Source organism: Pomacea canaliculata, linkage group LG8, assembly GCF_003073045.1.
Source record: "Pomacea canaliculata isolate SZHN2017 linkage group LG8, ASM307304v1, whole genome shotgun sequence".
In the NCBI taxonomy this organism is placed as follows: Eukaryota; Metazoa; Mollusca; class Gastropoda; order Architaenioglossa; family Ampullariidae; genus Pomacea; species Pomacea canaliculata.
The window spans coordinates 26,462,263-26,473,781 of NC_037597.1; the positions used below are offsets into that span (position 1 = coordinate 26,462,263).

An 11,519-nucleotide genomic window follows, 5' to 3' on the forward strand; every position below is an offset into this window, starting at 1 on the left:
GGCTGTGTGTGTCCGTACTTATCGTTCGTTATAATTGTTATATGCGCCTCTACGTCCGTGAGTATATGTGTGAGTGATTCAGCGAGCCAGTCCCTGAGTTTGTACGGGATGCTCGTAAAGCCGACGAACTAAAAAGGAGACTGGATGGGGGAGCAGACTGTTTGCCTTCCTTTGTGGATTTAAAAAAAAAAAAAACAATTAGCAAGTCTTTCGGTTTTACTTCCATGACATTTCGACTGGATAAACCCCTCATTCATTTTTATATTTCAATGACGAGGAGAATACCCAGGCACCCCGCCATGCTTGTTTCGGGTGTGCAGGTGGGGAGGTAACTCGAACACGAAACTGATCTCTCCAAAGAGATTGGCTCCGACATATTTCCATCCCCCTTTCTGCTGACGTGTCCTGTGATGTTTCCTTGATGTCATGTCACTGATGAGACTAGCTTCTCGATTTCGGGCTGATCTTTACATTATATAATTAATCCTAGATTTTGATGACTTGTGGTATCTACCCTGATGACCCTAACTGGCTTGTGGTTACACGTCGTCTTGTTGCATGACACACCGGTGCGGGGTTTATGGAATTAAATGTCTTTTGAGATGCATTTCTCTGGTGACAGTAGTATGCAAGTATCTATTACTTGTGTGAAACTCTGTAAATAGCAAATTGTACAGTCGTATGGATGGAATGCTTGGCGATTTAAAAACGCTGTGTACGTGAGGTTCCATTTACACGAAATGCGGAATGAAAGCAATTAGCCATTATAAATGAAGATTTTGTTGCAACAACAACAACGGTCCGCTATATTTTTGCTTTTTTCATCCGATACTGTAAAAAATATACTCACCCTCACCTACACATCGCAAATATGGGATCAGAAAGAATGTATCCTTTTAAGTTTCCACAGTAAACTTTCTACACTCATTCTTCCACTAGAGACCTTGCAAGCAAAGTCTTTTGTGAATAGAAATATGAAATTGTATTTATTTTAATATAAAATCTTTAAATCATGTTCTGAAAGTGTCTGTTCGTCTGGTACTACACGCAGAATTTCATATCACTCTGAATTATGATCATGTTCATCCTGAAATAAATGTCACCACTAAAGGTCTTACTGTTATTTATTACAGTCATTACCAATTCTACCCGGATTGATGTCTCTTGCAAACGCTTCTGTGATTTAATCCTCATCTTTCGATGTATCTCTTCCATGATGTGATTCACATGCGCTTCATCAGTGCAGCCACCATGAGACTCGCTTGCTTAATTGCTTCTGATTTTGTCCTCTTCCCATTTCTGTCTCTCTCTCTCGCTCGCTCGCAAATTAAATTCTCTAAATCAGGTTACATAATGGAAAATAAACGTTAAAACGTAAGAATAAACATACTCTGGAGCAACAATCAACCACAGTCTGCGACCTTCCTGTAGACTACAGGATATATATTCCTGCCGAATCCGGTGAGAATCGGACCAAGAACCTGTATCATACACGTCAGTGATCGGACAAACGGTGGAGTTTTGTATCGTTTTTCAAACCACTCGTCGCGGGACTCTAAAATACCATCGGGGCTGGTAAACAGCCAAAGGCACATATCAATGACAATGATCAACTTGTATTGGTCCCAGTGGGCAATTTAAACATGGGAAGGTGCTCTAGTTACAGTAGGTTAAAATAAAAGTAGAACATTTTCACTGCAAGGTGCAGCGTTAAGATATACAGAGAAAGAAAGGCAAATATTATATATATACCATAAAACAAACAACAACTTGCATCAAGAATAATCATGTGCGCATCTACAACAACACACACACCGCTGACACTTCATCTGAGGTTGAGCAGCTGGACCGCCGATGGCACAAACGATTTCAGGTGCCTATGACTTTTGCATAAGGCATGGAATAGAGTTTACCTGAGTTTAGTATTAAAAAATTCTCTCGTTAGTACATGTTCAAGTATAGACAAAATGCCTGAAGCTTTCCTGGTTGTTGATCACAAAACGAAGCTAAATCCCCCTGTCCGACACCAATTATCTTAGAACAGATGTGGACAATACTGTTCAGACTGTTCCTATCATGGATAGAGAGATTGCGAAACCAGCATACAAATGAAAAGGATAAAAGACTCAATAAACGACTAGTAGAAACGGCCTAAGATTGCTTGACTATCAGTTATCATAGCCCCTTTTTGATATATCCTGTCAGCTATAAATATTCAAGAGTTTTTTTCTGTCTTTTGTAAAAGCATTATTCCATCTAAAACTTGGGTATAAATGACTTTCACATATTAATCTGGTCAGATAAATATTTTCACAGAAACCCTTTTTCTCAGTAGTGTCAATCTGATCTTCCGCGCATCGTGCGATATTTTACATGGATCTATTATTATTTATTTGGCGATGTTGTATGCTCGAATCCTGCCACAACTGTATTATCACGGACTTGTAGAGGTGGACTGATGTCTGCCGAGACCAATGCTTAGCCTCCTGCAAAGTTTTTCGCTGCTAGTCTCGACGAACCTAAACAATGAATGTGAATAAACAAGTTTGTGGTATCATTTAGCAATAGTTCTAAATATCGTCATAACTTTCCACCACCAAAACATCCTCTTCCAGCTCTAGTTTAATGACTATCCATCAGAAATTCGAACTAGTGTAAATCATCATTTGAATCATCTAAACGTTTCTACTAAGCCATCATCAAGGAAGAATAAAAACACAAGGCGAAGCAGACAAATGGAAACTGTTTTCACTGCATCCTTCACCTTCACCTCGCTCAATATTTATCGTGGTCATTTTATCCTTCCACCAAAACGTAGATGTGCACCGTTTATAGCTCGATCATCATTCACGTGGAGATCATTCAGGGATTATGCCTACATTTCTTTGTTATCGTTCAAGCTAGAAAAGACTTCAACTTACACATTAGCAAGTACTTTATTTGTTACATCACACCTGACAGCTTTTACAACCACCGGTCAATCTGCAGAAGTGAAAATAAATCCTTTCGTATCACGTAGTCCTCTCTCTTATTAGAGTCTCTTTTAATTTCGGAGACTTCTTTTAAGCTCTCAACCGCACATATTACCGATATCGTTTTGCTGTTGCCTTTGGGCAATACAATTTCTCAAATTTTAGTTGTCTTAGAATATTCCAGCAAGTTATGGCCGTGCCTTTCATGGATATATAAATCCCATTCTATCAATCTGCCATATTGCATGTGCCATTCAGTCTTGCTGGAATACCATTATGGATGAGTACTCAAGGGATCCCATTGTTTTTATACCCGTCACAAATATATTGTATGGTTCTATTTTCACAGTCACTATGCGCACTGTAAATCATGCTGTCAAATACCTTCAGATCCACCCTTCATTTGTGTTCAATTACAAGCATTTTATCACATGGTGTGCTTATGTTGCTATGAAAAACGTGACCTACAAGTTTGGCAAATGTGAAAAACTTACCTAACAGTACAACATATTTATTGTGGAGTAATAGGATTATGACCTGCCGCAGTAGATGACCATTTAAATCACACTATCTTTATGTGCAGCTATGGTGTGAGCACTCTTATCACACGTTTGGATTCTTCTGATCTTGACAGTACAAAGATGACCAAATTCGTTACTGGGATTTTTCATTGACTTCTTTTGAGGAGGAGTTGGGGAGGGCCAACGATTCAAATGGGGAAAATCCATTACGAATGAGCCTTGCTTGTGGGTATGTATGCGCTGTGAACTGCATGCTTCTAACGAGTCAAACCACTTTTTATGGCAAAATGTATATGTGCATGATCACACACAAACACCTAGGTCTTATAATCATATCCATATTGAGTACTATTATGTATACTTTTCATCTAGTTTGCGTACATCTTCAGTCTCTAATTCTCAGTTGTTTTTGACTTAACTCAGTTTATAACAAGGGTTTGTACATGTTTCCCACACTTCTAACAAAACAAATTAAGCATGCATTCACACAGGAAATTTCCAAATGACATCCGTTTTTGTGAAAAGGAATGCATTTCTTTTTTTAACGCATTAGACTTAGTAATGGACAGTTCTGCCAAAGTCTTTGTGTGAAACCACAAGGCAGACATTAATAGTTCAAGAAACAAAAATCATTTTGGTGAGATAATAGTTATCTCCCTCTTCTAGTTTCCTGCTACTGACTGAAAATTGAAAGCCATTTTCAGTGGTATGGTCAGTTCTGTTTTTAAATTACGATCAAACAGTAAACCATGGTGCAATACAGATATTTCAAGAATGGGGGTCATTGAGCCTAGATGCCAAGCTGCACCACCTAATATGTGCCTTGTTTATCCAAGCTTTCAGTTTTAAGACAAAACTTATGATAATCTTACCTAATCACTGCATTTACTTAAATATTTAATATTTACAGCAGTTTACTTTGAGTCCAAATAACCAAGCTCATATGCAGTCATGGCACAGCTGTGAATCACATCTAAGATTTTAGATCTGGGTCATCATCAAATAGGTGGCCAGCACTGTCGAACAAGTGGTGCTTCATTGGAGATCCATCATATTCTGGCCAAGTCTTCATTTCCTGTTCGGCAAAAATTAAAAAAATCTTAACTGAAATGCAAACAGATATTTACATAAAGTCTTAAAGTGTGACAAGCTAGAAATCAACCAATGTAAAGTATGAAAGATGAGCTACCTTCTGAAAGACTGTACTACAACAAAATGAAAATATTCTGACAACACATAAAAAAATGATTCTGTGAAATTCAATACCTAAGAACTGAATAAGTGCAGATCAAGAAAGGAGGAAGAAGCAGGATATATTTGACAACAAAAATAAATGCTATAATTTTCTTGTTTGCTTAGTCTTAGTTGAAAAAATACATCATGAGGCATCATAGGTTCATCGTAAATACTATCTACAAAGAGGCTGTGCATGTTCAGCTTCAGAGGTCATATTGGTTTATTGGTACATCAGCTTGTCCAACTTCTAGGAGAGAACATCCTGGAAACAGACCGCTTTACGTATCTGGAAAGCATTGTCAACAAGGACAGTGGAGCGGATGATGACATCAAAAGCCGTATCAACAAGGCCAAGCATACTTTTAACAGTCTATGCCTCATCTGGAACTCCTGGGCATTGTCTTTCTGCAGTAAGACCCACATCTTTAACACCAATGTGAAGGCAGTCCTACTGTATGGTTCTGAAACCTGGAAAGTGACAAACACCATCAATAACAAGCTCCAGACCTTTACCAACCAATGGCTAGGCCATATTCTGGGAACAAGATGGCCTGAAAAGATCTCCAACAACAGCCTGTGGAAAAGAAATAACCAGAATGCCACTAGCCAAGACATCAAAATGTGCAAATGAGGCTGGATAGGACACACCCTGCCTAAACCAGCTGACACCATTGCCAGGCAGGCACTTGATTGGAACCCTCAAGGAAAGAGAGGAGTTGGGAGACTAAACCAGACTTGGAAAAGAACAGTAAAAAGCCAGGAAAGACGTCGGAATCACATGGGCCCAACTGATAGGGGCTACCCAAAACCGGGCTTGGCAAGGTGTTGTTGCGGCCCTATGTTCTTGAGGAGTAACAAGGAATAAACAACACAGCTTGAAATCCTGTCAATTCAGGCATGGTGATAAAATCAAGCTTCTCACCCACACCAGCTGTTTCCTTCGCAAATGATCTTTCCTGCACAACTGATGACAAAGCCTGCATTGGCTGTATTCTTCAAGTTTAGCTGTAGGTCACTGCAGGTATGTATCATCCATACAAAGCAGAAGTAAACATGCATTTCCCATTCTAGTTACAATCTTGGACAAACCTTGAAAATCTGCAGAAAATTATAAGGACTCAGATCTCCTGTCTGTTCGATCATTGTGTGACCTGCTGCAATGAGGCGAATTCCACAGTTTGGCACAAGCTCTCTGTTGATACAAAAATTAATTTCTATTAAATGGAATGAGAAGTGACAAGAAATTTTGCACAAAAAAGTATCCAGGTTAATTGCTCTTTGATATGCAAGTCACAGATATATAAACACAAACAGCTCACATCCATAACAAAAATCTATTATGTTATTTTCTGGTCACAGTGGAATACCTACTCCATTCTGATTATCAAGCGTTGCGTCCTCTTGGACATCATCTGCCGTAAGAAATTGAGAAAAGTTTCCACCTCAGATAGCGCAATAATATCGTATACGTTGCTGTGTGGAGTCAGCCGTATGAGGTATCTCATGTCAGAGGATACACCTGCTACCAAATTTTCATCCTGCCATAATAAACAGTAAAATGATGAAACCTGAAAAATACCAACTACAGAAAAGAGTTTAACAAAACTGGCTTCGTAAAAAAAAAGATGTACATCAAAAAAAATTTTGATTCTTACTTTGAATTTCTTCGTTTTAAAGTTTGGTGTAAATTTCCAACCAGGCAACTGAAAAAGAAATCAAAAGGCAACAGGTCCTTTTCTTTCAAGATGTCTTCCTCTCTAAAAAGGAAATTAAAAAAAATTTAAAAACTTTCTTCCATTCCTTTTCTCTTCAACTTTAAACTGATAATAATAATAATAAATGCAAAGTTGGTAAAGTGCATACTCACACTCCTAAGGAGGATGCCTTTAGTGTCTAAGAACGAGCCATGGACAGTATACGAGGGACAGAAAAACAAACGAATAATCTATAAAACAACAAACAGTACTACAAACACAGAAAACGCAGAGGAACCAAATAACAAGAACTGAGAGTATCAGGTAGTGCAAAAGGAAGACAAACAGGGAAGGGTGTGAAAAAGTACTAGCATTGTGGGAAAGGGTGTCAGGAGTAATGTTTATGGAAGAGGTGCATGTTTAAAGATTCAATAGTGGGTAGGTGGCAGATATGGAAGGAAGAGAGTTCAACTGTTTTGCTGCACAATAACTACAAATCCTGTGGCCATATGTTTTGACGACAAAAAGAGTAAAGAGACAATCATCAGACAATAAATACATAATAAATAAGAATTATACATTGTTCCTTCCTTAGTGCATTTTTTTTTTTTTGCAAAAAGGATAAAAGCATGCCATAAAATCAATACCTCAGAACAAAGATGAATGTCAAAAAGCACTTCCAAACACATTGCAAAAGGTGAATAATGAGCTAAAGGGCGATCTTTCTCCATTTTGCACAGTAGGAGTTTCTGTAAGGAAAACAAAACTTACTGATTAAAGGTCCTTCTAGTCTAACAATTCCAAATAATGAATATTTGTACAATGCTTTTGATCTTATTGACGTTGGTGAACTGTAGTAAATAATCCTCCTTTTATTTATTCATAAATTTTCTTTCTACCATCAAAAGGAAACAACACAATTTCATAAATTTATGATTAAAAAGTCATGCAGCAATCCACTTGAAATACTAAGCTTTATATTATCTGCTACATTTTGTAGCGCAAATAACTTGCTATTTAAAAAAATGAAAACAAATTGAGTGCAGAGATGTCTATAAATGAAACCAATAAAGAATAACAATAAGCAGGAGTATGGCTAGGTCTAAATACCCTGTACAAAGTAGGAGAGATAACTAAGAACCATTCCGGATGACCTAAGGTAAAAAATCCGCTTTGTCCTGAGAAGGACATAATAAGATAAAGCAGGAACATCGCCTCCTTATTTTCAGGTAAAACTGTGAACACAGTTAACGGAGGACCTGCAGACAAAAACAAACAATACAGTTCACATATTATAGCCTGATTTTCAGCATGCAATGTATCATTACTTCTCTCCCTGCTACAAACTTCATTCTATTAAGCTGAATTAAAGCTTAAAAAAGAAAAACGAAGTCCCCTAACCCTGAGTAAGGTATTAGAGACATCACTTGTCTTCTTGTCTTATGGGTGGCTTTTTTCATCTACTCGTCCTCACTGCATTACCTTCCCTAACCCCCCAACTATGGAGTGGGCTGTATTTACTGGAGCAAGGTCACAGCACCCTAAGGGTATCAAACTGGTGCACCCTTGGTGGTTCGAATGCTATTGCTCTAACCGCTCAGCTATCCATTTTACAAATTGAGGCTTTTATAATATGAAACAGAGTCATGTACAAGTTATCAGCATGCATGTGGACACACACACACAGGCAAAGACTGAAATCATTAACGACTAAAGACATTAAGCTCCATCTCATACATGTTGCAAACTAACAGGTGATGTTAGCATTTTTAAATTACCATCACTACTTTTTTTGGGAGGAATATAAGCAATCACAGCGTCTTCATGTTGCTGGTATATGGAGTTGGCCTCTACAACACGTAACCAGACCAAAGTATAATCCCAGTGAAACACGGTAAGTACTTTATGATCTAGCTCTCCTTGCAGCTTCTGGAAATAAGAAATACAAATTTGGGAGTGAATATGTACGTGTGCACCAATATGCATATGCAAACAGAGATAAGATAGTGGTCATGGGACAATGTGGGTATACCAGTCTATGCAAGTGACTGCTCACTCATATGCTAAATGCTTTACAACTCTTGACATTACATCAGTTCTTTGCAAATTGAAAAAGTTCAACCCGTGTCCACCTCTCCCTGACAAAAAGGTAATGTCTTTCTTAGCTAACACAGGTGCTAACGTGCTTAGATGAAGGGGAAAAAATCCCCTACTTTTAACCTCTAGCAACTAAATCTTATTAAAAACTAAATTCTGTTCTTTATCATCTCTCTGCATCATTCTCACAAAAATGTCTTCTGGTTTTGTTTTTCCAAGGATAGGCATCCTTAGCACTTGATAATGGCATCCTTTTACAGTCAAACAAATCTAAATAAGAAGAATTAAATTACCTATGCCTCAGCATCTTAAAGATATCACCCTTGCTTTTCAAGGATTCTAAACTATGTGCAGAATTGGTACAATAACTGTCACAAATATTGTTACATATGATATGAACAAAAATTTCTATTTGAAAATAACATGCGATATTCTTTTTTTCCATCATTCTTAATTTCTCTGTTTTTGTTTAGAAGGACCAGTTTCAAATATGCTAATGTTTGGTGCACTGTCTCAAAATAGATTGTTACCAGCATAGAAGGAAGAAACTCTTCAATAGCTTCAACAGCAAGAACACGCTTAACTCCTGCTTGCACTAATTTACGAGTGACCAGACCAATTCCTATGACAGAACAAAGTGTTGGCACATGAAAAGCAAAAATAATAATAAAATACAGAAAATATTACAAAGAATAGCAAAAAAACTTGTAAGATGCAACCATTCCATCCAATTAACATGTGATATTGCCTTGCAACATAAAAAAAGTATCAATGTATCCCACATTTTCTTCTAATGGGAAATCATGCAGCACAAGTTTTGTTGTTGTTTTTTTTAACCCAATTTACAATGCTGGTAAGCTACCTCTGAAAGTTTACCTGGATTAGATTCTAGCACAGGAACATTTGGGTCTGCCTGGTTTTTACGTAGAGCTGTGACAATCTGGTCTGTCCAAAAATGAGAAAGTTGATAATTAACCTGTTTTAACCTTCACCTTGTTTCTTTAGCTGATGTGTGCATATGTATGTATGTGCAAGAGAGAGAGGGGAGAGAAAGAGCCTGTGTGAATCCTGTATGGAAGTACACAGATAAGAATATAACTGCATGCACTTTTAAGAGCTCAAAGTTGTAGTTTCTTTTATTAATTTTTCTAAACTATATTGAATAGTGAAAGGCCCATGGCTTGTAGAATCTCAATCATAGCTTCATACTAAAACATTTCCCTGACAATACACCTTTACAATACATTTATAAACACCTTCAGATTTCATGTTTTCTCCATGCACATGCATATATCTACCATTTAAATAAGAAATAATAATAAATAAGAAAGTAAACATTCAACAAATACAGTTTATTAACCCACCAGCTAGTTCACTATCTAGCACATATGAAGAGTTCTGTGGAATTTGAACTGAAAACGGCGAATTACTTTTGAAATTGACATTATTTTCTGCTGCTGACTCTGCAGCAAAATGTCTCTTTATAATGCAATTTTTAAAGAACAGTGAGTGTCGGCCCCAAAATTTCTCTGTCCTGCATGAAGTTTTCCAATACAGCACACTCACGAATCCTTGAAAATGCCTATAATGTGTCAATGATATTTTTGGCAGCATGGCTGGCGATATGTCCTTGCTGGAATCAGCTTGTTCAGTATTAGTTATGAAGTTAGTCTTCTGTAAGATGATACCTGCAATGACATTTATTCTTCTGTGTATTTATTCATCTGTGTATTTCACATTTTGTGGCTACATAGGCAAGTATTTTTTTTTACTAATAAAGTAAGCACATTAAACAAACATTTAGATTCTATTTTCTATTTCAAGGATGCCCAATCTACAACCCACGAAGCTGCTTCATCCAGCTTGCTCATTTTAACTTGACACAACACAGTTTCATTTTTAATGTCATGATTCTGGCAAAACTGCCATGGTTGATTGGTTTATTTTGTTCGAAAGTTCTTCAACCATGCGCCGATTTTGCCCTATGAGGGGAGAGGGAGGGGGAAAGAAAATGGAATACCCGGAGAAAACCTCCACCATGTTCTGGCCCATGAGATTTTATATCATGTCCATTTCAGCCCTCAGGGGAGAAAAGGTTGGGCACCACCATTCTTTTTGGACTGATGAAATCTGAAAACAAGACCATCAAAATCAGAGTGGAAAAGAGTGTGCAAGTATATATGTAAATGTCTCTGTGAACTACTACTATCAGTTGTGATGGCCAAGAATATATATTGTGTAATAATGTACTGAACACTGCTTAATTTTATGTTTTCTGCACCTAACCAAAGAAAACCTAAATCGTTTCTCACAGAAATGAGAAATGAAATGGGACTCTGACATGAAGCTCCAAAAGCAATCCGTGTACCATCGACAAAAATAACAATAAAACCAGGCTTGAACTGTGGAATCAATGCATCACATATAAAACAGTTTGTCTTGAATATGTTCTGCTCGAAATTACCTCCCTGTGAAGAACACAAATACTTTGTGTTTAAACAAGAACTTTTGCAACATTTTTCACATTTTCACGACGTTCACATTTCCAACTGGATACAGCTACATCGACAGAAGATGAAATGTATCTGAGCAGTATGTTATGTGTGCCCATCAGACCTCTCAAGAGGAAATGAGACTTGCTGATCGAAAACTTGCAAAGTATTACAATAACATAATGACATGGCCCGTCAGTGACCTATCTTATAAATTGTGATTTTGTGTTTGATAGTTGGTGAACAAATTATATCCATCTTCCTTTCAGGGGTTTTACGCTATTCGACAGTTACGTCTGTAGCCACCAAAACAGGAACACGCTTTGCGTGTATGTTGTATGTTTATTGTTATTTACCTCTAGATACATGTGCTTTTCTCCATATCGTTTTCATCTCGTTCGCGCAAGAAGTGACATATGTAGAAAATGTTTTCAAAATAATATATAGCAATGATTAATGGATTAAAATCTATGAATAATTATCTCTTTATTTATGACAGAAATAGAT

The 11,519-nt window shown here is 37.3% G+C and overlaps 1 protein-coding gene across 2 annotated transcripts; it reads right to left on the minus strand.

Moving 5' to 3' along the window:
- Positions 1-2,920: 2,920 nt before the first annotated feature.
- On the minus strand, positions 2,921-11,420 carry LOC112570809. Of its 2 annotated transcripts, none has more exons than XM_025249439.1 (12): positions 11,369-11,420; positions 10,541-10,650; positions 9,885-10,208; positions 9,397-9,465; positions 9,051-9,142; positions 8,202-8,352; positions 7,534-7,682; positions 7,071-7,172; positions 6,385-6,432; positions 6,101-6,267; positions 5,819-5,921; positions 2,921-4,568 (listed from the first exon to the last, which is right to left on the minus strand). In XM_025249439.1, exons 3-12 carry the CDS (start codon positions 10,132-10,134, stop codon positions 4,467-4,469), a joined length of 1,233 nt encoding a protein of 410 aa, XP_025105224.1. In that variant the 5' UTR covers positions 10,135-10,208; positions 10,541-10,650; positions 11,369-11,420; the 3' UTR covers positions 2,921-4,466. The 2 variants fall into 2 exon arrangements, with proteins under 2 accessions (XP_025105224.1, XP_025105225.1); XM_025249440.1 differs by lacking the exon at positions 11,369-11,420 and adding an exon at positions 10,985-11,324.
- Between the last annotated feature and the right edge of the window lie 99 nt (positions 11,421-11,519).